At 35.7% G+C, this 27,961-nt stretch overlaps 6 protein-coding genes across 8 annotated transcripts; 3 read left to right on the top strand and 3 right to left on the bottom strand.

Annotated features, from left to right (window-relative positions):
- Positions 1-1,760: 1,760 nt before the first annotated feature.
- Positions 1,761-3,016, top strand: LOC116005003 (multiple organellar RNA editing factor 2, chloroplastic-like). The gene is made up of 4 exons (XM_031245217.1): positions 1,761-2,199; positions 2,319-2,416; positions 2,510-2,575; positions 2,691-3,016. Exons 1-4 carry the CDS (start codon positions 1,805-1,807, stop codon positions 2,831-2,833), a joined length of 702 nt encoding a protein of 233 aa, XP_031101077.1. The 5' UTR covers positions 1,761-1,804; the 3' UTR covers positions 2,834-3,016.
- On the bottom strand, positions 2,764-7,150 carry LOC116005002 (exocyst complex component EXO84B-like). Of its 2 annotated transcripts, XM_031245215.1 has the most exons (7): positions 6,765-7,148; positions 6,315-6,412; positions 5,162-6,212; positions 4,407-4,856; positions 4,029-4,211; positions 3,392-3,528; positions 2,764-3,300 (listed from the first exon to the last, which is right to left on the bottom strand). In XM_031245215.1, the coding sequence occupies exons 1-7, from the start codon at positions 6,936-6,938 to the stop codon at positions 3,003-3,005; spliced, it is 2,391 nt and encodes a 796-aa protein (XP_031101075.1). In that variant the 5' UTR covers positions 6,939-7,148; the 3' UTR covers positions 2,764-3,002. The 2 variants fall into 2 exon arrangements, with proteins under 2 accessions (XP_031101075.1, XP_031101076.1); XM_031245216.1 differs by lacking the exon at positions 3,392-3,528 and having other exon boundaries at positions 3,181-3,300; positions 6,765-7,150.
- Positions 7,151-9,188: 2,038 nt separating this feature from the next.
- On the top strand, positions 9,189-16,134 carry LOC116004147 (phospholipid--sterol O-acyltransferase). The gene is made up of 16 exons (XM_031244076.1): positions 9,189-9,703; positions 10,199-10,334; positions 10,636-10,780; positions 11,553-11,722; positions 11,830-11,906; positions 12,449-12,662; positions 12,740-12,914; positions 13,386-13,485; positions 14,011-14,105; positions 14,205-14,256; positions 14,356-14,427; positions 14,934-15,102; positions 15,333-15,437; positions 15,532-15,616; positions 15,703-15,786; positions 15,883-16,134. The coding sequence occupies exons 1-15, from the start codon at positions 9,497-9,499 to the stop codon at positions 15,782-15,784; spliced, it is 1,884 nt and encodes a 627-aa protein (XP_031099936.1). The 5' UTR covers positions 9,189-9,496; the 3' UTR covers positions 15,785-15,786; positions 15,883-16,134.
- A 1,215-nt stretch (positions 16,135-17,349) lies between these two features.
- LOC116005014 (CRIB domain-containing protein RIC6-like) lies at positions 17,350-19,969 on the bottom strand. 2 transcript variants are annotated; one of them, XM_031245231.1, is made up of 5 exons: positions 19,840-19,969; positions 19,538-19,648; positions 18,876-18,979; positions 18,662-18,740; positions 17,350-18,062 (listed from the first exon to the last, which is right to left on the bottom strand). In XM_031245231.1, exons 2-5 carry the CDS (start codon positions 19,593-19,595, stop codon positions 17,665-17,667), a joined length of 639 nt encoding a protein of 212 aa, XP_031101091.1. In that variant the 5' UTR covers positions 19,596-19,648; positions 19,840-19,969; the 3' UTR covers positions 17,350-17,664. The 2 variants fall into 2 exon arrangements, with proteins under 2 accessions (XP_031101091.1, XP_031101092.1); XM_031245232.1 differs by having other exon boundaries at positions 19,538-19,643; positions 19,840-19,963.
- A 1,224-nt stretch (positions 19,970-21,193) lies between these two features.
- LOC116004160 (glycolipid transfer protein 1) lies at positions 21,194-24,715 on the bottom strand. Its single transcript, XM_031244086.1, has 7 exons — positions 24,560-24,715; positions 23,513-23,643; positions 23,108-23,163; positions 22,222-22,352; positions 21,930-22,065; positions 21,595-21,726; positions 21,194-21,440 (listed from the first exon to the last, which is right to left on the bottom strand). Exons 2-7 carry the CDS (start codon positions 23,628-23,630, stop codon positions 21,405-21,407), a joined length of 609 nt encoding a protein of 202 aa, XP_031099946.1. The 5' UTR covers positions 23,631-23,643; positions 24,560-24,715; the 3' UTR covers positions 21,194-21,404.
- Positions 24,716-25,645: 930 nt separating this feature from the next.
- LOC116003763 (60S ribosomal protein L14-2-like) lies at positions 25,646-27,911 on the top strand. Its single transcript, XM_031243682.1, has 5 exons — positions 25,646-25,722; positions 25,815-25,916; positions 27,118-27,247; positions 27,342-27,454; positions 27,657-27,911. The coding sequence occupies exons 1-5, from the start codon at positions 25,720-25,722 to the stop codon at positions 27,711-27,713; spliced, it is 405 nt and encodes a 134-aa protein (XP_031099542.1). The 5' UTR covers positions 25,646-25,719; the 3' UTR covers positions 27,714-27,911.
- Positions 27,912-27,961: the final 50 nt, after the last annotated feature.

A 27,961-nucleotide genomic window follows, 5' to 3' on the forward strand; every position in this document is an offset into this window, starting at 1 on the left:
TTCTAGCATCTAGAAGGGCATCTACACTATAATAAACAGATACTCTTATTTTCTCTTTAGACATCACCAATGGGACCATTACAACGCTCATGCTTAGTGGTTTGTGATCGTAACCTTCAATCCATACACTAGGTCGGATTTGATTCTTAACAGGCTATCAATATTACTTGCTATACACAATTTAGAGATAGAACTCTAAGGGATGAGTTGGACGTAAAAGTAGATAATTTGGTGTTATTATTTCATGAACTTTGAAATGAGTTTATGAGGTCTAGAAATTAGTTTGATGGGTTGGGTGTGCATGGAGGGCATGGACTAAAGGTGTGAAACTGTTGAACCTAGTTTTTGACAGGGTTGAATCTTGCATGCTGAGAAGAAAGTAAGCATGTGGTTCAAGGATATATACGTATACCAACTCTTTTTTGACATATCTATCTCAGAGCTTTACAAAATATATATGACATTGACTTTATATAATTTAATATTGATTCAGATTTTCATACCAAATGAGGTCCATGAGGACACTTTCTATAGATATAGACTTTATTTAATATTACCTATCTATCCTTAAACCGCAATAACTATATATATTACTTAGAGTTTTAAGATTACAGTATACAAAGTTATATTTTAATATTTGAACATTTCTATATATATAAGTCAAAGGTTATTTTTCAACAAAAAAAATAGGAAAAAAGTCAAAGGTTATTAAAAAAAAAAAAGGAGAAAAAAAATGTAAAGCACACATCGTCAAATTGAACATGGCAAACATATGAAAAATTATTCTTCGGTTATATATTGTCTTTACAAGTTGCACCCTATCTACTTTGATTTGAAAAATGAATTATTCTCATTTTTTAATGTTGAAGTATCTCACATTTGAAAAAGTATTTAGATATAACGGTATTATAAAACGTATTACATCTAGACCAACTCTAGTCCTCAGTCAAATCGGTTGTATAGTTGGTTTAATTTGATAATCATAACGACCATAAAATTTTAAGTTTGACTTCTCGTGAGAACTATCTATTCACTGATTAGGTGAATAATCTAGGTTGATACACCTTACATAATTATGCCTAACGTGAAAATATAAGTGGCATGTCAAATGACATAGTGTTGCGATTTGTTTGAATCTCTCCTTCATGGCTTTCATTGGAGCTTCAAAGTTTAAACTATGATTAGAGATTGCAATGTATTGGAGGTGAGTCCGGGAGGCAACATCTTCACCTGTCCCGATTTATATTTTCTTCACCCACTTGCACCCTGACCAACAATGGATTGACCTTTTCAAAACCTACTCCCGTTCTACTGGGTACTAGTGCCCATTAGGGTACTCATAACTTATTATAATTATATATCTTCCATTTAGAAATAAGTTGGCAATATTCTTTATTTAAAAAAAATTTCAAAATTTTGCAAAATTTAATAAATACTCCGTACTAAATTTCGCCAGAGAAATACAATTCTTATATTATGGACCAGGGTTCACAGTACATTGGATCCTGGTGCATGTGTATGTGTCTTATGCTGTAAATTTGTGTCTTGTGTTATAAAATTTGTACCTTAAAAATATGAATTATGCAAACAAATTAGTAATTGTGTCTTATGTTATAAATTTTTGTGTATTCTGTTGTAAAATTCTGTATAGTAAATTACCAGAGACATAAGGATAGGCCCACAATGCAGTTTAAGAATTGGGCCAAACCCGGCCCACATTATCTTAAACCTCACAGTGAAAGTGTCTAAAACCCTCCTTCTTGCCGGTCTCCATTTCTCACTTACTCTCCGGCGAACCTTAACCATGGCCGGCGCGTCAGCTGTAACTGTCACCGGTTCACTAATTACAAGTCGACCGACCACTTCTACAGGAATTTTTCATAAACGGATTTTCTCAACTGGTCTATCTATACTCACCAGTAATGTCTCTGGATCCATTCATGCTCAGTCTCTCCGGGCCGTCGCTCGCGGCGGTGCTCGGTTGGCTCCGATTAGCTGCAGGGCTAGCCGTTCCGCCTACTCGCCCCTCAATTCCAGGCCTAACTCCGGCGACCGCCCTCCCGCCGATATAGGTCCTCTTTTTCCCGGCTGCGACTACGAGCACTGGCTTATAGTGATGGATAAGCCTGGAGGAGAAAACGCTACCAAACAGCAAATGATTGATTGTTACATTCAAACCCTAGCTAAAGTTGTTGGATGGTATTAGTAACTAATCATCAGTAAAGTTTCAATGTTTCATGTTTATCGTTATTTTAAGGCTTTAAGCTGCAATTACTCAATTAGGAATCTTATTTGCTAAATTATTGTGTGAAATGAAGTGAAGAAGAGGCTAAGAAGAAGATATACAATGTCTCCTGTGAGAGGTACTTTGGATTTGGATGTGAAATTGATGAAGAGACATCCACTAAACTGGAAGGTATATTTGGGTTTTGGCTTAGTTTACTCCGTTGCCAATGTAGTATCCTGCAACTGATTGGTTTTAAATTTTGGTGATTTGGAATCTATACAGGGTTGCCTGGAGTTCTCTTTGTTCTTCCAGATTCTTATGTTGACCCTGAGAACAAGGACTATGGAGGTATATACCTAATACCTTTTACTCTTTAGGCTTGTTTGTAGTTTATCACCTGCAATTTGGAACTGGTAGATTTGGAACATCCTCATTGCTGAATATATTTGGAAACGTTTTCCAGCTGAGCTGTTTGTTAACGGAGAAATCATGCAAAGGTCACCTGAAAAACAGAAGAGGGTGGAGCCAGTACCACAGAGAGCACAAGATAGACCTAGGTATAATGACCGGACACGTTATGTAAGGCGCCGTGAGAATACAAGGTGAAAGTTAGAGAATGCATGAAAGAAGAGAATTCTTTGACATATTTAAGCGGGGGGAAATGTCTGTTACTGATTAAGAAGAGAATTCTTTGACATATGTCAGCCTGCCTGTTGTATTGATGTCTTTATAGTTGTATGGCTGAGCTTATCGCCTTATCTTTAAGACTGTGAAGTTACAACTGTTGCATCAATGCATCCAGCGTATCTCCTTCATTGGTCTCCAAATTTGCAATATAGTCAGCAGCATCCTTTGGGGAAGTTGCAATATAGGCAGCATCCTTTGGGGAGGTTGCAATATCACTGACCTCAGATGAGCCATTGATGTCCCTTAAATTGGGTCCAGTTAAATCTGCATCAAGCTCAAGCTCCCCTGCAGGTACTTTAGTTACAGCTTCATTTTCATCGGATTCTTGTAGCCTCTGTAGTGTTCTGATAGCAGCATTGGTTGCCCATTCATCATCACTAATGTTACTGCATGGATGGAAGAAAAGTTTTAGCAGTATGAAATCTAGGCATGTGTGTTTGGTTCAAATTTAAAGACACAAAGGGTTACTCCGTATACCACTTGGAATTCAACCCAGCAGACACTAAGGCTGACTCCATACGAGAAACAATATCCGAGTATGCTTTCATAGTGTTATCAGAAAACCATCCACCCCATCGAACAATTTCCACCAGAAAATGTAGGTCGAGCTTCAACTGTTAAGGACATGAAACAATAATAATACCAAATTATATCTTGTGAGCCCAACATGGAAGATTGCTGCAATGCTGTTCAATTGAGAAACTGGTGGCTGCTCATTATGAGAAATAGAAAATAACTAATTGTGGCATTGGATTGCAGTCCTCATTGCCAATTAACCAATATCTCATTTGTTAGCTGCTCATCGCATCTAATCTAAGCTACTTAGCTCATTCTCAATCAGCATGCTGCCACTTGATTTTTTAGATCTTTACAGATATATAGCCCAGCGAAAAGTCTGAATTTTTTTGTTTGTAGTTAAGTTCAACTTCAAAATTTGGACAGGGATGCCAAATTCAGAGTAAATTTTAGTATAAAATTCTTTTACAATGACAGAAGGGGGAGATTCCAAAATTTGGTAAAAAGTAGTTGTTCAAGCTGGCATATCATTGAGAGCAGTACTAGTTACAATTTAAAAATTCTTAGTAAAACAAGTATATTCTCAAACAAAAAATACCTGTGTAAAATTGCCACAATTTTGATCTGACAAGTGCTCTTTACTAATTTCCCATATTTCTTCTCTTGAAATCCACAAGAATATAGCCTCCATCAGCTCCTTGAGTATATCTGTTAACCAATCCAAATCTATGAAATGATCTTCAGCATGTTTCTTAAGTCTCCTTAGTTCCAGGTAGAATTCCTGAAAAATCATTTCCACTACGACATAAGTTTTGTTCATAGATATGGATAACAAATATTACTGTATGCCATGACCCAAAAACAATTGTTCAACTTACCACAACTTCTGCAGCTAATTAATTGCACAACAAGAGAAACACCAAATATATACTTGTTTCATATGATTTTGTGCAGTGTTAAGAAATGTGGCCCATACCTGGTAAGAAATGGATGGCTCTGGGTCATGTATGTTTGAATCCTCCTGTCCACCAGTGCAACATGCTGGAATGTTGCCCCATTCACCTTCAGAAGGTGAGTATTTAAGAACAAATTGCTTGAAAAAATTAGATCTTATCTGGGCACAAGTGTCATGAATGAACAAAACATAACTATCAATTTCAAACTTTAAGTGATTGAAGCCAATGAAGACACTTTGGATCATGTTGGAGAGAATTTGCTCCAGCGTTGACAAGTTGGCAACAAGGGAAAGTTTTTGTACCAGTGATTCTGCTACATTGATTCTTAAATCACCTTCTTCAGCCTCTGTGCCACTGATCAGGGCTCTTTCAATAAAAAGAATATACGTGCTGAAAAGGTCTTTAAGGCCACTGATAATTGACCCTTCTACATGAAGAGCAATTAAGGGAGATACTTCCTCTAATATGGCCTAAAAAAAGGAAAGTCATCAGTTTCTTTCATCATGTCCATTCAATAAGAAGTGGCATCAACCTATAAGTTTACAAAAAGACTAATTAAGGTTCAGCAAAACCAGCAGCTAAAAGCCTTTTCCCAGTTGGCTCAAGTGGGATGGGGGTAGCATATAGAGCTGAGATGAGAAAGCTCAAATCAACTTCATATAAAGAACATCTGGTTTACCATATTACTGACATAATAATCACAATTTAATACTCTACCATATATCTATAAAGAATTAAAGATAAAGCCTAACAGCGAAATAGAGACAAAGCCAACCTGAAACAGTGTGATAAATTTCCTAGCACTGTTTGTGAGTGGACAATACTCTGATTGTTGGCCTTTGATTGTGGAAGAAGTATCTTGATTTAACATTCCTGACACCAGATATCTTCCAAGAAACCATGTATCAGATGAGGTAAAAATACCGATTACTTTCTTAAAATGTTGTATATGGACCTCCAACACCTGTTCTATACAAGGAGTAATATGCTTTATCAAATTAGAGTGCAAGACCAACCCTTGACTCTCTAATAAAGAACAATAAGACATTGTGATTTGCATGGCCTCTATAACTATTGGCAGTCCACTACTTAATTCAACTAGAGACTTAACATATATGCTGAAGCAATTGGCAAAAACCTCAGTTTCTTCATCAGCCCATTGAAGTAATTCTGAAGCATAAGGAGAGGTTCCTCCATGTAATGCAACATAACTTCTCACTGCTTGAGAGATCATAGAAAATACAAACTTTCCAACTTCCTGAATATATACCCCATGAAGAAATACCTTTGAGGAGTGCAAATCATTTATTCTAGATGCTATACGTAAATGGTAATAATTGAGCAGTAATTGAGTAGCAAGATGATCTTCACCAAGTCTGCAAAGGCCAACCAGTGCTTTTTGCAATTCTGGAGGAGAAACTCGAGGGTTGTTAGCCACTGAGACTAGTTGATCCACAATTGCAGATCTTTTCTCTGATATTGCAGAATTATAAGACACCAACTTATCTGGTGAATAACCTTGAAGCAACTGCCTACTTTCATCAGAGTTAGCTTCCCTCTCCAGATAAAAGATGGCTTCATCCAATCTGTGCTCTGCAAGAAGATTATCCACAATATCACAACAATCTTCAGTATGAGCACCTAAAATGGTCATTATAGATGTTTGAGCATGCAAAGATTCATCAAGCACTGGCTCTATCTTCTCCTGTTCAAAAGCCTTATTTAAAATGCCATTTGTAAGATCCTCTATGAGCCTCTTTTGTGTTGAAACCTGGTATTTCAGTTGCTTTACGTCATGTTCCAAATTTTTTGCCCCTTCAAATATTCTACAAGCAAAATCATGCATATTAGTTCGACATCCAAGCAGCAAGTACATGCATATTCAAATAATATTAGTCAGCTAGATCACGAAACATGCACTTACTTACCCAATAAATGAGGAATAATTAGCCAACACAATATTTTGAAACTCTTCCTCCGACTCCATTTTCAGCTCGAGGAGTTCTGAACAAAGATGTCTAATGCCCTACGAGAAAGAGGTTCAACAAATATCTTAAACAGCTAGCCATGAAACACATTTCAGATCAATAAACAACACATAAAACTTAAATACTCCACCGTTGAACGATATAAATTCTACAATTCAAGCCCTTGCTGGACAGATTTTCATTTTTAATAGCATAAGACTTAAATACTCCACCGTTGAACAATATAAATTTTACAATTCAAGCCCTTGCTGGACAGATTTTCATTTTTAATAGCAGAATTCTGAGCTATTGGTTAATCATGAAATTTCAAGTTTATTAATGAGAATTTGATCTGATATTGATTAATAGATGAATTCCGAGTTAACGGTAGCAAGATAGGGAAGTTTGCACCTGAGCACTCATTGACTCGAGCTCGGTATCATCGTCGAGGTCACTGGAAACAGATGAAAAGTCGGTTGTGGTGTGGCCGTCGCCGTTGAAGTCATCTACGGCCTTTACTTCTTCGCTGTGGTCCCGGAATCGGAACCTTCTTGACGTTGAAGGAGGTGCATCCTCCATGTCCATAAGCAACAAAGTCGGAAACTTCGAAGAACACCGCTTGGGAGGATAGGACTGAAACTTGAGACTCCTGAACTGGAATTAATACGGCTTCCTTGTCGTCTTCTTCTTCCATTGCTTCGTCGCGTTGCTTGCGATTGATCAGCATTGGTTTCTTCGTCGAGATCAACGCGGGAAGGATTTTTGTTGGCGCTCTTTTGGCTTCTTACGCGACTGCTCTCCCCCCTGTATCGCGGAGTACACTATACGGTGACGTTTGGCAACTGTCAACTGCCCTATGTGAATATGGTTTTTTTTTTTTTTTGAAAGAGCTAATTCAATAGAAGCGTATACAACAAGATGGAAGAGTACACCATTAGAAGTGTCTGACACATAAATTGTTTCATAAATTGAAAGTCGATGTTCTCAACGGGACTTAAAAGTTTCTTTAAAGTCATTAATAATCTGGCCAAACATAAACTACACTAACTCTGGTGAAAAAGTTTTGCACATCATCTGGATATTAGCTTCCATACTTCTTGACCGTTGAAAATATTCCCGCCCGAAAATACACATTTGATCTTAGCTCGGTGAAAATTTTGACTTCCAGCTTTTTAGAGAGTAACCTATCAATTGACTTGAATTGCATATCATAGTTCATAAGAGGGACTTTTTCATTGTCATATTCGTCGTCCAAGATGAGTTTTACATATGTCATAGCCAGAATTACTATATTGATATATATATTCGAGTAATACTCGGTCCTATACTACTTCATCTAGTATATCAACAGTTGTTTAAGTAGCATTATAAGAGATTCATTTTCATATTTGTACTTTTGGGAAGCTCAATTTTCAATTTAAGTAGTCCAAGAACCTAATATGTTGTTGGTAGAAGTCCAACTTCCACCTTATCATTAGAGTAGCTAACCACGCAATAACATGTTCTTATTTAATCATAAAAAGAATGAGTCTTGAACTATTAATTATTTTAATTTTCTATCAATTAAATTATGATACATCATACATGATATAATTTTTATTGGGTGATGATAAAAATACAGTCACTACCCGATGGTGTACATGGGAAGAATCCACCTTATAATCTTAGAACATCCTTATCAATGAAATTTTTTCACGGTTATTGAAGAGTTTTTGTAAGTGTGATTAGGAAATAGAAAGTGAGATGCGAATGAAAAAATAAAACAAATTAAATTTAGAAAACAAAATAATAATAATAATAATAATGATAATAATAATCTGTCAGGCGCGCCTGACGCGCCCAGCTGGCGCATGCAGTGCACGTTGTACGCGCACAGCGCATCTCTTTCTTCGGTTTCCGGAACACCTTTCACTGTTCCAATATGTGGTATTAACTGAAGCATCTCTCCACTCTCTCTCCTACCCTCTCTCTCTTCCAACTAGGCAAGGTGTTGTTCCAAAATCCGCCCATTCTTCACTGATAGCCATGCTTTTAGCTAGCAAAACACCACCAATATATATTATATTATTACCTATTGATTACCACTTCAAGCTAAAAAAATCAATAATTCGCTTCCACAATAAGACAAACTGAGAACTTTGTGATTAGTGATTACCAAGCTAACAATTTCACTAATTTGTACGTGATAATGATTTTAGTTCATAAAATCCATATATAATTTCCATATTTTAATTTTTAAAGCGCTAGTAGACACCATATCAATAAATTGTGCACACTAATAGAAAGAACATTATTATGTATTAGCAATTTACACATTAATTATATAAAGTTGTATATTCGTTATTAAGTATAATTTTTGATGTAGGGGTAAAAATCATTATACCATGAACCATGATCCACATTGCAGGGTGGGTCACTGACCTATAAGATTTATTTTTAATATAGACTTTTTACATTTAGTACACAATATGTTTTTTTTTTCTTTTTTTGGTACTGAAAATTTATTACTTTATATACTAACAAATAATGAATATTTAGCATATTACATATTCAGAAATTCATACATTCTCTTTTCACCTCCTTTCAAAACTCAATTTATTATTTTATTCACTGTTTAACAAATCAGTTAGCTTTTACTCTAATCATGAGCACGGACTCTCTGTCTATTCGTCGTGGAAAATTTCTCTATTAAAAGATATTCAACATATTAAAAATGAATGATAAGGTAAATTATGATCCATTAACAAAAAAACAACGTTAGCTCATTAGTTCACAACTGTATGTTATAATCTCTAGAACATTGACCGGGAAAATAAAAATTCAAAGTATTCCACCCTTTTTTTGAAAGCCTAGAAGGGAAAATTAGAAACAGGGGCAAGAAAAAGAAAAAGAAAAAGAAAACAAGAAAACGGCATAGGCTACCGAACCAACTATTGGGGCGTCCGCAAAATGCGATAAGCGGTTAAACGATGGGCAGTTATGGTATTTCAACACCTCTGTCCAAAATCCCAAATTATATTGCCTCCCCACTTTCCACCAGTGACCAAACGGAGTAGTTTTTCCTTCGCCACACCTACCTGGCGGCCATCAACGACTACGCTAACTCTTTACGTGTGCAAAAACCGAGAAGCAATTCCTCCGCAATGAGAGGAGGATACGTCGGACTGGCGGTGGCGTTCCTCCTTGTAGCTACGGCGAGCGGAGGAGAAGAGCTCGGAAGCTCGAAGTTGTCCGGAATCATCATCCCCGGCTTCGCGTCAACTCAGCTCAGAGCTTGGTCAATACTGGACTGTCCGTATTCGCCTCTCGATTTCAATCCGCTCGATTTGGTGTGGCTCGACACCACCAAAGTAATGCGCATTTCGTTTTGTGTTACTTGCTGTGTTCCTCGATTATTTAATTCAATTTAGTCACTGACATTTCTCCGCTCTGTTTCGTTTTCTTATTTTAATTTATTTTTAGTACATCGCGCATATGTATTTGCCAAAAGTAAGTAATTTCATCGCTGCACTTGCGTTTTGTTCTCTGCGTTTTCTCGTGAATTACAGCTCGTGGAGCTTAGAATTTTAGCGCTTGTTTGATTTTAGTTCCGGACACTGTTCGAGTGTCGCGGTTGATGAACTAAAGTGATATATCACTATATATATATCGTGTTTTTCGAATTATAGTAATTACTGCATTTTATGTTTGTGAAGTTCCATCATGATGCTATTCTGGTAGATTTGCTTTACGTAGGATGATGATAAAGTGATACGAAGTATATGACTATACATTTAGGATTGTGCTTCAGGTCTCAAGTTTCTTCTCAATTAAGCATTATGATAACTGGTTATCACTCTTTGCAGCTTCTTTCTGCTGTGAATTGCTGGCTTAAATGCATGTTGTTAGATCCTTACAACCAAACAGATCATCCAGAGTGCAAGTCTCGTCCTGACACTGGACTTTCTGCTATAGCCGAGCTTGATCCTGGTTATATAACTGGTATATTTGCGTGTCCTTGTTTCTTATTCACTGAAAATGCATCCAATATGTTAAAACTTAAATTGTAAACTACTTGATTACTTGTTTTGGCAAAGTAAACAGGCGTTCATAAACGCACATGTATAAAGAGAGATTGTGCCATGCAGTTTACCCTTTACTGTCTTGTTGTAAAATGTAAACTAAGTATCATCACAATTGTCAAACTGAAGAAATAAATCTCTTCTCCAGTGGAATGGTGTTAAGTGACTATGAACTATTTGGTTTTCTTTTTATACTTGAATAATAATTCCATTTTCTTCAGGTCCACTTTCATCAGTGTGGAAAGAATGGGTCAAGTGGTGCATTGAATTTGGTGTTGATGCTCATGCAATTATTGCAGTTCCATATGACTGGAGATTGCAACCTTCAAAACTTGAGGAGAGAGACCTTTACTTTCATAAACTAAAGTTTGTACCCTTTTTCAGAGATACTCATTGAATGTGACTATTTTGTATCTTTTTTCATAACTCTGATTTCATATTTGTCATTTAATATGTAAATGACTTGAATGAAGTTACAGATTTCTTCCTCCATATAGAAAGTGGAGATATCATTTTTTTTTTTGGGATGGTGAAAGTGGGGGAGCGTGATTGGTGTATAGTATCTGTCTTGAATGTGAATAACTGCTTCAAAATCCAGTCATGGACATAGGGAATTGCATTTTCTTCCATTCTTCTATTCTTTTGGAGATGCCTTGCAACACGTGGTATCCTGATATAGAAACTTCAGGGGAAAGAGGCCTTCCTTTTCTGTACATATCTCCCTCTTTCTCTACCTTGTATCCCATCTGTCTCTTAAAAAGGCAAAGGAGAGTTACCATGTACTTCACAGGAAATCTTTCTCAGAAATTCGTTTTTAGCCGATACCAACAAATTTCCTGTGACAGATTTACTCATTAAGGGTGCAATTCACATAAATTGTATGTTCATTTCTTTATCAGCATGTATTTGCAATTCCATATTTGGTGTAGGGGTAAATATAGTAAATGATAAATGATGCTATCAACCCCAAAGAGGATTTATTTATTTATTTAAATCTTGAGAAAATATTTTGCATTTTAGTTGCTTTTATTTTCATATTAGAAAACCGTTGTTAATATTATGAAAATGCTTTTATTGTTGACTGACTCTAATCTATGAAAGTAAATTAGATGTTTTAATTGTTTTATCTTTCCTGCAGGCTGACTTTTGAAACTGCTCTTAAACATCGTGGTGGACCGTCAATAGTTTTTGCTCATTCATTAGGTAACAACGTTTTCAGATACTTTTTGGAGTGGCTAAAACTAGAAGTTGCCCCTAAAATGTACAATCAGTGGCTGGACAACCATATTCATGCCTATTTTGCCGTTGGTATGCTGTTGACCTTACATTGCCATGAGATTCGTTTAAACTTTTGATGTAGGTTTGAAGGATAAACTTACAACTTGGCTGGAATTTATGCCTCCCTTTGGTTTCAGGATCACCTTTTCTTGGTTCAAGTGAGGCAGTCAAAGCAACACTCTCTGGAGTCACATTTGGTCTTCCCATCTCTGAGGTTTGACTTTATTTTCAACTGTACTCTATAGGAATAAATGAGTAAAACTTTTATATACAAGTGTCTTTACTCATACAGACTCAAGTAAGAAGTTGAAAATTGCAGCATTGGCTTTTGTTTTTGTTTTTGTTTTGTTTGTTTTTTGTTTTGTTTTGTTTTTTTTTTTTTGTTTTGTTTTTTTGTTTTGTTTTTGTTTTTTGTTTTTGTTTTTTGTTTTTTTTTTTTGCAACATTTACTTTGCCTTTAGAACATTTTGAGACTGTGGAAAGACAATAAGTGTGAAGGAAGCATACCCCTTTTGAGTTCTCATCTTCAATTCATTGCATAACTAAAATTTTTGAAGGTTGTCAAGACTCAACATAAATTTTACTGAGTAAGTCATATAGTCTCTCCACCATGAAATTCTCTGCACTACCCACTTGATTTGAGAAATGATTTCTTGGAAAATTCTCAGACCCATTCTATTTCATGAGGCCAGTAGTCCATATATATCTGCCCCTTCTATTTAATGTCTTTACTAATTTATCATAACAAGTTTTCAGGGAACGGCTCGATTGATGTCCAATTCATTTGGCTCTTCATTGTGGATGATGCCATTTTCAAAATACTGTAGAGCAGATACTGTATACTCGAGGCACTTTTCTGGCAGAAGCAGAAAAGGTCATCATGTATTCCATTGTGATGAGCATGAGTTTCAAGTAAACCACTCTGGTTGGCCAACAAATATAGTCAATATTGAAATTCCTGTAAATAAAGGTATCAACTTTTACTCTACATGCATAATGTAATTCTGATGTTTGACTCTTCTTATAGGTCTTTTTATGTCTTGGCAGGATATGAAGCTTACCCATCATTTCCAGAAATTCCACAAACAAATTCATCTGGCAGGGAATGTGGATTACCAACTGTGTTGTCTTTTTCTGCTCGTGAAGTGGCAGATGGAAAATTTTTCAAAGCAATAGAAGATTATGATCCTGATAGCGAAAGGCTCTTACACATGTTAAAAAAGTGAGTTTCCAGTGTTATATCATTCTATATTTTCATATTGTGTACTAAAAAGAACATTGTTTTTTTCTTTCAAATTTAACCTTGTTCACCTTCCAGAACTCAGAAAGTTAAGAAGCCTCTTCTCTTCTCTTCTTCTTCTTCTTCTTTGAGATGCTGGATCTTGGAAAAGAGAGTGTTCTATTAAATTTTTGTTTGGGGATGGGAGAACAAACAGTACTTGATTCTTGGACATGGAAGTGATTGGCTGTGGACCACCTAGACTCAGTAGTGACAAACCTTTTTTTGGTTATTCCTACCAAAAGTTTTCTTGTATTTCTTTGTGTGCCCACCACTTAATGTATGTTACACCAACATGGAATTAACATCCTTTTAAAAGTGGCTTCCATTCTTTGTCTCAAGTTGCTGAAATTATGTTTGCTGAAATTATGTGATTAATTTTTTAGCTCCCTTTATTTCTTTGTGCATTTTCAGTTCATATCACCGCGATCCGGTCCTAAATCCTTTAACACCATGGGAAAGACCACCTCTTAAGAACATATTCTGCATTTATGGAATCGAGTTAAAAACTGAGGTATTTCTTCTGCTCTATTTGGCAGTAAGTGGTTGCCTATCTGTTTAATAAATTTCTGAATTAATGCTGATAGTAAAGTGTTTATAGCTTAAATCTTGCCCACGCTGTTGTTAGTAAGTGCATTTACAAATGTTTATAGCTCATGTTGTTGATGGAATCAACACACTCTATCTTGTTTCATATATTGATGCCGTACTGATCTGACCAACATCATCTCAATTTATTTAGCAGCAACTCATATAGTTCAGCATGTAATTTATACCTCTTATCAACACTTCTAGTCTGTAATATTTACAACGGATATAAGTTTACAAGCATGTAACTGAAAAATTGATAGTCTTTGGATGTTGAAGTATTTCAAAATTGTATTCAAATTATTTTAGTTTCAAAATTAAATATGTGAGCTTCATTTGTCCAGTAATCGTAACTCACCTCTATGTAGGTTGGCTTATAGAGTTTGTGACACATTCATGCTGAACCCTGTTTTGGTGAATCATATATTTGTCTTCTCTCCTGACAACACAGGTAGGCTATTACTTTGCACCAAGTGGGAAGCCTTATCCTGATAATTGGATTATAACAGATGTGATATATGAGGCTGAGGGTTCTCTACATTCTAGGTAACTTTCTTCTCAGATAGTGATTTAATGAATATCCTGAATATGTTATACTTAACATTATATGCTGGATAACCTGGACTTATTTTGGGATTATTTTAGGTCTGGTAATCTGATTGAAGGGAACCCTAGTGCAGCTAGTGGGGATGAGACAGTAAGATTAAAAACCTCATATTCTTGTTGCTCTACTATAAAAAATCCTAGTTATGCTCTATGCACCAGGAATTACTTTTGTTGAGAGGAAATTTTGTAGGTACCATATCATTCCCTCTCTTGGTGCAAGAATTGGCTGGGTCCAAGAGTGAATGTGACAAGGGCTCCTCAGGTAGTCTTGCATGGTCTTTCAATATCAAGAATCCTCATATTCCCCTGGTTTCAACAATAGCCAACAATAGAATCTTCTTTTTAATTTCTTTTCGCATGCCAGTTGGTAATGCCATTTGTTTTCATGCAAATGCTAAATGCTGCCTTTATTATAGTGGTTATGGAAAATGTCAATATTGCAAAGTCTAAAATCAAAATTTTTGTGAACACAATGCATAGGGAAAGAGTGAATTAGTGAATCATGTGTTTCTACCTTTCTGGCGTGAATTTGTAACTAATATACTCTGTAATGTGATTTTGTATTGAGTAATGTTCCTTAAACAATTGCCCTTGGGACATTCTAGCAATGCCATAATTTAATAGTCTGTATCTGCTTCTTCAGCTGTTTTACTTCTTTGACTATATATTGTGTCTTTCATTTCAATTGTTTATCAGTGGTTTCAGCATGAGATGCTTCAGAAGCTATAACTATTTCTGTTGTATCCATGTCTCTCTTTATAATTTTAGTCGGAGCATAATGGGAAAGATGTACAAATGCATATGAATGTAGAACATCAGCATGGTGAAGATATCATTACCAATATGACAAGGTCTAAAAAGGTGAAGTACATAACCTATTATGAAGATTCTGAAAGTCTTCCTGGGAGGAGGACAGCAGTTTGGGAGCTTGATAAAGGTAAAAGTAATTTAATTTCCTTGCAGTGTTTGAATAAATTTCTGTGAACTTCTCTAGTTTTCACTTTAGTATTGAAGACAATATGAGCGTGACATTTCATGGGCTGTTTAGATATCCTTTTAAAGAGAATGAAATAAATCAGTAACCTTTAATGAACAGGTCTCTTTAGTTCTTCAATTCTTTAGCCTCTTCAGTCCTCTAATTGTCGTACTCTTAACTTATTTGTGCAGCAAATCACAGAAATATTGTTAGATCCCCGGTTTTGATGCGGGAGCTGTGGCTTGAAATGTGGCATGATTCTCAACCTGATAAGAAATCACAATTTGTCACAAAAGGTGTGTGGGTCTCTTCTCCATCCACTTCCTGCCATCTCTCCTCATCCACCCTAAAAAAATTTCCCATTGTGAAATTGTAAATATTATGCAACAGAAAAGCGGGGGCCTCTGAGAGATGCCGACTGCTACTGGGATTATGGAAAGGCTCGATGTGCATGGTCAGAGCACTGTGAATACAGGTAATACATAATAATTTTTGTACAATAATGCTTAAGGTAAAAAAAAGGGATATTGTTGTCGTTGTTAACTATTTAAGATAATTCAGATATGTTTTTGGGGATGTTCACCTGGGACAAAGTTGTAGATTGAGAAATACTTCAGCTGATCTCTTGTTGCATTACGTATAAAGGTACACCACGACCTTATAAAATGCAAACATACTGATTCTTGTGGTCACCTCTTATTTGTTTTAGTTTAATAATGCATCCGAATGGCCATGTTGCAGATGGAGAGCAGATAATCAGCATGCTGAATAGTTCGCGTACAAAGGATTAGGTTGGAGCAACAGTTGTGATCATCATCAGCTCGGAAATTGAGGCAACCTGTAAATGAAAGAAAATTTTGTAGAATACCGTGTTAATGTGACATCAGCTCGTGTTGTCTGGTTTAATAGTGTACCATGACCAATTTTTGAGGAAATAACTTTGCAGTTTAATAAGCACTTTACATGAAAATTGAAAAGTATACGCAACGAAAATCAAGTTTCCCAAATGCAATGTGTTATGGACTTGATAAGAACATTTACTCTTAACTATTAAATTAAAGCAATTTTCAAATGGGTAATAAAATGAGTACATACAGAAATTAAATGATATCTCAACTTAACATTCCCCTAACTGGCATTAGGTGGTTTTGTGTCCTCGATCGAATGAAGTTAAATAAAAATGCATAGAAGATGCAATTATGCACATAGCATGTCATATGCCAAGCCCTTCGAATGAAATTCTTCCCATGCAACGTAATTATGGTGACAAGTCTTATTAAACACATAAAATTTTTAAATACATTCATTTACTCGAGTATATATATAGAGTATATAGACATAACTGTTGTCATGTAAACTAACTGCTATAATAGTTTGCAATGAACTAGATGAGAGCTTAGAGCAATCCTATTAGAGCTTTTGGGGATGTTTTTGCAACTTTTAATTCTATGTGGAAGAGAGAGGATTGCAAAGAGAAGACAAATGCTTTTTGTAGAAGATGTGAGTTTTTGTCTCCTAATGTGGATCTCACTAAATGATTAAAAAAATAGACATCAAGTGCATTAGCAGCGCCCAATGGGTGCGTATGGACACACCACACGCACCCATTGAGCTGAGGGTGGTCGCCCACTGGTGACCACCCTCATTTATTGCTTTTTTTTTTTTTTTTTTTCCTTTTGTCATCTTCTTTTCAACTTGCCTTCCAAAAACTTGTGTAAAAACGGCGACCACTCTTATTTATTGTTTCTTTTTTTTTTTTTTTTTACCCTCTTTTTTTCAACTTGCCTTCCAAAAACTTGTGTAAAAACGGCGACCACTCTTATTTATTGTTTCTTTTTTTTTTTTTTTTTACCCTCTTTTTTTCAACTTGCCTTCCAAAAACTTGTGTAAAAACGGCGACCACTCTTATTTATTGTTTCTTTTTTTTTTTTTTTTTACCCTCTTTTTTTCAACTTGCCTTCCAAAAACTTGTGTAAAAACGGCGACCACTCTTATTTATTGTTTCTTTTTTTTTTTTTTTTTACCCTCTTTTTTTCAACTTGCCTTCCAAAAACTTGTGTAAAAACGGCGACCACTCTTATTTATTGTTTCTTTTTTTTTTTTTTTTTTTTTTTTTCTTTTTACCCTCTTCTTTTCAACTTGCCTTCCAAAAACTTGTGCAAAAACTAAACTATTGATGATGCTCTTAGCTATGTTAGTACTATACAATTATCACGAATAACATTGTTGCTTTGTTTCAACACTGTACAAGATTCTATTAAATCTTTGAGTAATGAAAAAACCCGCCTGTGACTACCGAGGGTGTACAAGATTCTATTATAATGGAAAAATCTGGTGTCAAAATTAAAGTATCAGTTGATCCAAGTCACTAAAAAACCTTTAAAAAAAAAATAACAAACAAGTTGGCGAATCCAAGGCTGAATTCACGAAACCAGCACACTATACGTACTCTTTTCACTGTCTTCCTTCCTCTGATATATGCAGGGAGGGCTTGGATCGGAGCTTGAAGATCGTGTTCTTTAATTACCAAGCCCCCGGCGCGTCCGCGGCGGAGGACTCCGAGGCGGCGCCGCCTTCGCGTTTGTTTGATCTGGTGGAGCCGTCGCCGCCGAAGTCACTGTACGCTGATTTCACTGAGGCTTCGGAGTCCTGGCCGGAGTCCTTGCGTTTGGATGATTTCGCCGATCGGGTGGAGCCATCGCCGCTGACGTTATCCTTGGACTTCTTCCGCCGCGACTTCTTGGGAATGTCCGGGACGTCGCCGGCGGCGGCAGCGGAATCGGCGGAGGTTTCCTTGGGACGGTTTCGCCTGGAATTCTTGTTCTTGGACTTGGGTGAGTCAGGATTGTCAGATTGGCGCTTTGATGACTTTGGTAAGTCCGGATCTTTGTCATCACTTCTAGTGCCTCTTCGGTTTGAATCTACAATCCATTTTAGTTTACCAATCATGCCCACAATCCAAAAAAAAAAACAAAAATACTTATTAACTTGGTAACCACGATATCAACGATCATTATATAGCAGACAACGTCCAACTGTTAACTCTGATTGGATACATAGAATTTGACCTAATCAGGTACAGAATTCATGTTCATAATGCACAGGATTCATATTCATAATACACATAAACATAAACACAATATAATGTATATTGTGTTGTTGAGTGCTTAATTATATTCATGTTCATTATACCTGGTCCATGATATAAATTGCCCTATATCAATAGACGCAGTCTATTAATTTTCATGGTTTGAATATTGACAACTTAGATTGATTTATGTTCCTTTGCCAAATAGAATCAAAAGGCGGGACAATCCTAGTTAAGTTGCCGTTGACTTAATAACCATAAAATTATGAGTTTGAATTAATTAACTATGTGCAATTTAAATTGATTCACAAGGCGAGATGATTTAATTTACTCAATGCATACATATAAATAGTGACTGTAAATTTTTTTCATCGCTTAAAAATATAAAATTAGATATCAAATTTATTAATAGAAAAATCGATAAAACCATACCTTCGGAAGCACACAGGACCTCTAAGTTGTCTTTGGTGTCATCAGACTGAACCGCTGCTGACCCTTTGAAATCTTTCATCTGTTCAAATATTCAAAAAATGACCAAATACAATAAATTAAAAACATGTTCCGTTTCGATTAAAAGGTTTATACGAGTAAATTAAGGTTTAGATAACTTTTCAAAAAAAAAAAAAAAGTTTAGACAAAAGTATACCCAGCTTGGGTTATCGACAGATTGACCACCATCCCATCCAATATGAGCAACATGCTTTACATCTGTAGGTAGACCAATTTGAATCTCTTCTTCTTTCTCTTCCTCTGCACCATTCATTCATAGTATATCTGATTGTATGAAACATGTTCTCATAATATTTCATACCATCCTAGTAGTAGTAGATACAATCACCATATATCTGATTGTATCGGATATTGTATAAACCGTGTTCTCATAATATTTCATACCATCCTATTAGTAGATACAATCACCCATAGTATGTCTGTTTTCAAAAAAAAAAAAAAAAAAAACCTCTGATTGTATCGGATAGTGTATTCTCATAATATTTCATACAATCCTGATACTGGATACAATCACCAATCACCAATATTATTTGTGATAACCATGTTCTCATAATCAGTCATATAATCCTGATACCATATACAACCACCCATGATATGTATAATTGTATTGGATACTATATAAACTATGTTCTTATAATATTTTATACAATCTTGATAATAGACACAATCACTCAGAATATATATACAATATAAATCGTGTTTTCATAATGTTCTATAGAATCAGATATCATATATAGGGTTGTACCCGATACAAATGGTTGCATTTGATTCATATGGGTATGAATTGAAGTTACTCACCAAATATCTGAGAAATGTACCTAAGACCCTTCAAAAGGCCCTTCATATTTGTGCTCATATGCCAAACTGAATGACTATCAGATTATGTTTTATTGATCTACTCGATCTGATCTGACACAGATTACAGAAGAACAATTATATGTTTCATATCATAACAGGCATGAATTGAATGACGATGAAGACGAAGAAGAAGAAGGTGCAGATCAGATTGAGAAGCTAGCAGAAACAGAAATCCAGATCAGATCAGATGAATGCATATATATATATATGATTGAGAATGAATAAAATTAAAGAAATGAAACCTTTAATTTGATGACATTATTAGGGAACGTGAAATGAACGCCATGGATTCACCAGATGGAATGAAGGGAGGGGCGGGAAGGGGGTTTGAATCCGGATGCACGGCGGCGCAGGGGAGAATGCACACCAGCGCGCGATTTGGAAAGAAATGGAATCGGCCGGACCCAAACCTCAGCTCAGCTCCCAGAGTTAGGTTTGACTCATCTTCTCCAACGATGCAACACACAATCATGTTATTCTTCATTTCAATGGCCATGCATTATTCTTGGCTATACTAGAAGTGGATCGAACTTTTAGGAGGATTTATAATATATAATTAATTAACTAATTATTCCAATAAAATGCTGATTATATATATATATATATAGGCCATGCAGGGTCCAATGCTCCATCATATATATGAGAAATGATGATCCTTGGACTCTCTTTTTGTTGATATTCGAAAATACACTATGATGAAACTCCCACGGACTAGCTTAAACAAAGAATGTAAATAGGTAATCCCCATCGAATTCCAAACTCAAAAAACTTGAATTAAATAGATAATCTCCATCGAATTCCAAACTCAAAAAACTTGAATTGTTATAGTTACCAAGCAAACTGTTTGGTCAACCTGATTGGGGTTGTCCCATCATCTTATATATTCGACTCACATAATCTATAGCTCAACCCAAGAAGACCAAACCAATAGGTAGCTTTCACTAACTCAATTGTCCGACCAACTTAATTAGAAGTTACTTCCCATTTCATATACTCAACTCACATGACATTTCATATACTCAACTCACATGACTAAACACGGGATTCAAAAATTAGATTTATTACTCACGATTGAAAATTTCAAAGTTTTTGAATTTCTAAACACGGGATTCAAAAAATTTGTTAGTATTACTAATGAACCATCAACATAATCGGTAACACTAACAACTAAACGATATATAAAACTTTTTGCGTCAAAAAAGTTAGATGGTGAATTTTGCAATTAAGAGTGTGTTTGAAAACTAGGAAAATGACTTCTAAAATCTGTTTTCCAAAAAATGAGTCATTTTTTGAGTTTCTAAACACACCCAAGTAATTCTTGAAGGACTTCATAGATCCCTCCTCTTGGCCAGCAAAACCTAGGCCCGTCAAAGAGCGGGTTTTTTTGGCCCACCCCGCGCCGGCCATTTAGGACTTCATATATCTCTTTTCTTGGCCAACAAAACCTAAGCCCGTCAAAAAGCGGACATTTTTTTTGGCCCACCCCGCCGGGTCGTTTAAACAGCTCTATAGCTCTAATCCTCCATAGCTAGTAATCAAAATTTAAATGGCAAGGCTAGAATGAAATACAAGAAACATTTTTGCCCAAATGAAAGGTGATGGGAAATATAATAGTACTCCATATATAAAATAACACCCAAGGTTCAACTTCAAAGACATTTCCTCTATCAATAGCATAATGCCAAATGTGCCTTTCAAGACATTGTGTATAATAACATAAAGAGAAAGCATAGACTCTGGGGTTTGATCAGTATACATGAATGGATCTTTGTTGAGTTGGATAACTGGTTATTTTGCCTTCAGGTGATTAGGAAGCCTTAAGATCATCCATTCCAACGCTGGCCTGTCAACGGGATAGAGAAAGAAGATAAATTACCATTTGATCTTTGATCAAGTGCATGCACAGAAGCAAAATGCAAAGTTTTCATTAAGCAAAATGGGTTTCGGTTTCAAACTCGCCATCATCAGCACGACACTTGAGATTCAAGATATCTTACCAAGAACTTATGGTTCTCCTCGAGAAATGGTGAAAAATTTGTACAGAACTTTTCAATGTCAGTGTTGATATCACCAGTCCCACCAATGACATCCATAAATTTCTTCCTATCGGGAGCAAGCTTCATTGCAACCTGCAAAATTCGATTCAGGGCATTTGGGCAATTGAGAGGCTGTATTAGAAACTAACCCTCATTAAATGCTAAAAAAGAATATAGTATCAGATCCATTTTAAGCTGGCTGTTATGAGTGTATTCCATCGAGCTTTAAAAAATAAATCATAAGAGCATTTATATAAGCTGTTTATCTTCTATTATTTTAAATCTAAGATTATTACCGTAAAGCTTGAACTAGCAAGCCAGCCATGAAACTTTTTCAATGTCTTGCTGTAGGAATCTGAGCAAGCTTGTGACATAGCCCAGTCTGCATGCTCTAATAAATTCCTGAACAATTCCGTTAAGAAATCCATTGCCCTACAGAAGTTAAAAGCCGGGGCTATTAAAAAAATAATTCTTTGAATTAGAGTTTAGATGAATATAGTATCACATCAATGGAGTTCTCTAGAATCCTCAAAATCCAACATCAAACAAAACAAGGCTCAAACAGAACCGGGGAAACTATTATTATACCTGGTCAACCAAAGAAGCCCATTTGTGCAACTAGATGAGCCTTTTGCCGTCTTTGCTTCAACTTCTTCTTGTACCATGCTGTACAAGCACTTATACTTTGTAGGGTCTGTGGAGTACTTGTTCTCCAACCTCTGCACAAATCCATAAAAGAATGAAATAGTTGATGGGAGATAGCTGCAACGGGTTAGAACAGAACCATTATCTTACAACGGGAAAATGCACTTATATAAGACAAAGCAATGTAATGATAAAATCAGTAATCAGTCATCTATACTATATATAAAAGTAAATTCCTCCTTCCAAAATTTCCCGCTCAAACTTTTGTTAATATTAATTACAAAATTTATTGGTAAAATAATTAATAAATCTTAATTGGTAAAAAATGTTATATGGAAATTAAATAATATCTATTAATTTTTAATATTGTTTCCAATAAGTCTACACCAATAAGGAAATAATCATTTATTATTATTCTTTGCAAGTTCACGTTAATAACACCAATAATATGTTATCAACACACGCACATCCAGTTCCAATAAATTATTATGTGCAATAATGAAAATATTTTAAGAATATTCTAGAGGATCACGCACAATTGATAAAATAGGATAAAGAATGAAAATCAATTTTGGGGAAATATATTTAATATTTAATAATTGTATAATATTTAATATTTAATAAATATAATATACAGTAATATTACTAATACATTTGGTGCTACTAATATTCGATGTTATAATTTACATAATTGTATATCGATTTAAATATTCTTAACATACTATAGTAAATTCATTCCGTGCAATGTACGAGCGAAAATACTAGTACTATATAATAGTAATAACATATACCAGGACACAGTTTAACCGCAAAAAGAAATACGACTAACCGTTATATTGCCACCAATGTCAGATTTCACCAGTGCCATGGCTGCACCGAACTTCTCTGGCATTAACATAAAATAAAAGTTAAAGAAAGTAACCATTTCCTCAATATGTAGTATGAAATGACCCGTTTAAAACAATCCATAACTACCACACATCAAATGTTTACTAAGACAGGCTTATAAAAAGGAAAAAACTAGCTCACATTTTAAAGAATAAGGATAGGGGTTAGTTGGCTAAATACTTCTAACTTGATGGGTGGATGTAGTTTTGCTATTAAGGCATGGATGGCTGACATAGTAGTTCTAAATTAATTAAAATTTCAGTAAAACAGATTTAAGTTTTTGTCAAATTGAATGGTATATAAACTCAAATCATAACATTGTCAAGAAAGAGATGAAGGTTGATACCTATAACAGGTAAGATCAGTTTGCAAGCATCCAAGAAAGGTTTGGTAAGCATTTCTCCCTCCTCAGATTTGACATGTTTCATTGCTTCTAAAGCAGGGGTGAATACGGTGCCTTCCATTCTCAAGCTTTAACTGCATATGCAAATAAATAAATAAATAAATCAAACAAAATCTTAATCCAGATCAATTGTATGCTTATATGAACAGAAAGCATTCCACACCAGGCATCTGTTTCTAAATACTTCAGCTATAAGAATCAAAGGTTGTTGAAAAAGATAACCCCTTTGTCTTTAAAAAGGAGCGAATTTATAATGCAAACAACACAGACATCCTTTTGAGAAGAAATTACAAATTTTGAGGTAAATATATAACACAAACAACATGAACAGTGCAACACAGGCTGCATGGGTAGCTTAGTTGGTTACTAGGTGACAGATCGTGGGCAAGGACACAAGATCAAGCCTGACAACTAGAGTGTCGGAGTCAGACCCAATGTGGTGTGGTGGTCTACTTGTGGGCATTGGGCACCAGTCCTCCCACCTAATGGTGCCTCCTCTAATACGTCGCTAAGTCACCATGATTTACCCCCTCCACAACTGTCTGGACAGGGTATGAGGGCCCAGGGCTAGAGATTTCACCTTTTGTGGGCAAGTGTCCTCATGATCCAGTAAATTAGCCAGTTCATGTCTCAAAAAACGCATGAAATCTGCACAACCATTTTTAAATCTGGACCCAAAATGAGGTCGAAAGGCACCATTTCTAATACGGAGTATATATTATCAATTACACTAATCCATACGCTACTACTAAGCACAGTAATCACAAAAACTGGATCTCCTATTTCCCTCAAGTCCACCTTCATTTCCACTCTCGGATTAGCAAAACAAACACGAAGTCTCTTAATCAATCATCACACTATCACAGCATCTAAAAGTAAAATCTAATTTTCGAGCTCTGTGTGTGCATGCAAAGCAGAAGAAGCATAGATCTGACATCGATCAATGATTACATGCATACAATTAACAAATCTCAGCAAGAAATGTGATACCTTTTTCAAGATCTTTTCAGGACTATCTTCTTCTTCTTCCTCTTCTCTCTTCGCTTTCGAGTAACGCTACACTGGAACACTCACAGAGCTACAAGCCGCGTGTATATATATATATATATATATATGTAAGACGACAGAAGATGCGAAATTGCGGGTTGCCGCGAGTAATACGCCGTCGTTTCTGCCCGCGAATTTTCTGCTTCTTGTCTTGTGCTCCGTCATCAACGGCCGGCGTTGACTCTTTGAGTTTTTTTTACCTTTGGAATTTTGACTGCTCCGTTACCAAATACCAATCCGTTGAATTGACGTCTTTGCATTTTCTTGTGGTAAAATTTATGGGACCATAGACTTTACATTTCGAAAAATGATAAATTATAATTACTCAGATCAACGCCCACAAAAAATCCACCACGATAATTTAGTCAAATATCTTATGTATACAAAGAACTCATCACTACAATCACGGTGACTCAAACTCAATGTCTAATATTTACAACAAGTTCACCATGAAGCTGGGATGGTTGAAATGAATTATGTCTTTATACATAATTTAGCACCAATAATCAATTGAATTGTCTTTGCGAGCCTCTCTAGATTTTCTAATTGTAGATGTTACTACAAGTAACAAAACGGTTTTTTTGTTTGTATTAAATATATTTGAGTAAGGACAAATTATACCATGGACCGGAGTCTACATTTTAGTGTAAACACTGGTCCAAAAATAATATTCATATTTTGTATCTGTAGTTGACACATTTTGTATTTGCCTGTACATGTAGTTATCATATTATGTGTAAACAATTATCAATTTATTTATTTATATGTATAGAAATTGTTAATTTTAGGTGCAAAATGTATTATCTGAAACTAAAGAATTTTTGTATTAGGGTTCACAATGTAATATGACTCGTCCATTTTATAACAATTGAGTATCCTACCTTTTTTTTTTGAGAAAGTTGAGTATCCTACCTATTTAAGTTTTTTTTTTGAGATTTGGGCTACATAGCACCAGATCGAAATCCATGGCCCAAGCCCATACAACCACTGGAGCCCAAAGTATTAACCCTAGAACCTATAAACAACACACTGCACTTCCTGCAAAATCCTTCGGCCTCAGCTCAACCTGCATCGCCCCGTTCTGCTCATTCGGATTGCCGAAAATGGTTAGTTTTCTACACTGTTTGCTAGTTTCTCTATCTTGCTATACTGTTCTCTTCATGTATTTGAAAATGGTGATGGATTTTCTACGATGCAGCCGTTCAAGAGGTACGTGGAGATCGGGAGGGTTGCCCTTGTCAACTACGGAAAGGACTATGGCAAGCTTGTCGTCATTGTCGATGTTATTGATCAGAACAGAGTAATTGCTTAGCTCAACTCGCTGTTTATGATTTAAAGCTGCAGTCTCTGTTCGTATAATGCTTTCCGAAGAGTTACTATATGTTTTGCTTCTATTTTTTAGAAGTGTGTTTAATTGAACTCCTTTGTGATATGTGATGGAATGCATAGATTTGCCTACATTTTCTGGTAGTATTTGCCTGCAGATGTTGACTTCCTGAAGAATTATTTTGTTAGATTTTATTTCCATGTTAAAATTTGGATGTTCCAGTTTGTAAGAAAATATGTGCTACTTCTGAGCTGTTATTCCCTATGGAGATTTTGCTTTGAGGGAGTTTTTTGGGTATGGACTAAATGGTGGTGTGTTAAGTGTCTATGCTTTATACTTGTCTTCTGAAGACTTTCTATTAATTTATGGGCAAGCAAATCTGTGCTGTCTGCAAACTGATATCACTGATAAGGATATATGATGGCTTACTTGAGTTTTTTGACAGAGTGTTTGGGGTATAAGGTGTTACTTTGCTATGCTGTGTGTGGGTCTTGTGTAATGAAGATGTTCAGTTGCTCATGACTACAATCACAATCAACATGTGAATTGGATCTTATATATGTTTCATACATCTAACTACTATAATCTACATGGATGAACTTGGTTGGGTAGATAGTGGTGCATTGCAGAAAATGGAGAAGAAATTTTGCATATAGATTAGAAGAAAGAAGTGAAAATGGGGAGTGAGAGAGGGAGGAGTGAGGAATTCTCGTCAATGATGTGTTGAGAATGCTGGGAAAGCTTTCTCCTTTGTTTCTTCCCATTTGGGAAAGAGCAAAATGTGGTGTAAGGGAGGATTATTTTCTCCCTGGTTGTTGTCTGGTGAAAATGTTTCAAGTACTGTGTTTTTATTTTTGATGTTTTGGAACATATACTACTACTATAGTACTCTTACTCTAGGCTAGAGTTTCAATCCAGTCTTATATGCATAGATAGTGAACTTCAAATACATAATCATGGGTTTTCCCCTCTTCATACTTGTATACTCCAACTTGTGGTATGTTCATTTGTGTTGTGATGCGCCCCATTCAATTATAATTCTATGCGCAGTGGGGCTGTCTTAAGTATATACTTTCATCGTGTTTATTCTTAGGTGTATCTTATATTCTTATATCATACTGGAAAGAGTGTAGTCTAACTTTATTTTATTTTATATTCCATTATAAATTACTAGGCACTTGTTGATGCTCCAGACATGGTTAGGAGCCAGATGAACTTCAAGAGGCTTACACTCACAGACATCACAATTGACATTAAAAGAGTGCCAAAAAAGAAGACTTTGGTAGCTGCTATGGAGGCTGCTGGTTAGTCCTGCTTATACCCTTTAAACTTTTGTTAGGGATGCACTTATTCCCAATCGTTTCTCATCATGGTTATCTAAATACAATATTCTGCCAGATGTGAAGAACAAGTGGGAGAACAGCTCATGGGGGAGGAAGTTGATTGTGCAAAAGAGGAGGGCTTGCCTCAATGACTTTGACAGGTTTAAGATTATGCTGGCAAAAATCAAGGTTGGTCTTCCTTCCATCTTTTATGCTTGTGAATTGTCAACACTATCAACAATAGAAATAACCAATCACAAGAAATCTAAATGCCATGGATTGGCTATAATTACTTGATCTGACCCTGCATCACCTAGTATTTCCACTCTGGTTTTTTAGGTTGAATTTATGTTTTGTGTGTGTAAAATGACAACTTGGTGTTGTATTGCAGAGAGCTGGAGTTGTGAGACAGGAGCTTGCCAAGCTTAAGAAGGAAAGCACTGCCTGATAACCCGGACTTTTGATATAGAGAGATCTTAGCTACACTAAGCTTTGAGTGTGTTGTTTATTTGGAAATTTCAATTTTTGGCCTTAAAGCAAAGACGTGTGCTTTTTTGTCTTTTTCAATTACCTGAATAGCAGTTTGAGATTTTAACACCCTGATATCTTTATTATGGTTAATTTGCCCCCGTATCATTCTGTTTCAGTTCTACCTTTTTTTTTTTTTTTTTTTGCAATTACAATAATCCGTATTAT

The sequence above is a fragment of the Ipomoea triloba genome, chromosome 14, assembly GCF_003576645.1.
Source record: "Ipomoea triloba cultivar NCNSP0323 chromosome 14, ASM357664v1".
Taxonomy (NCBI): Eukaryota; Viridiplantae; Streptophyta; class Magnoliopsida; order Solanales; family Convolvulaceae; genus Ipomoea; species Ipomoea triloba.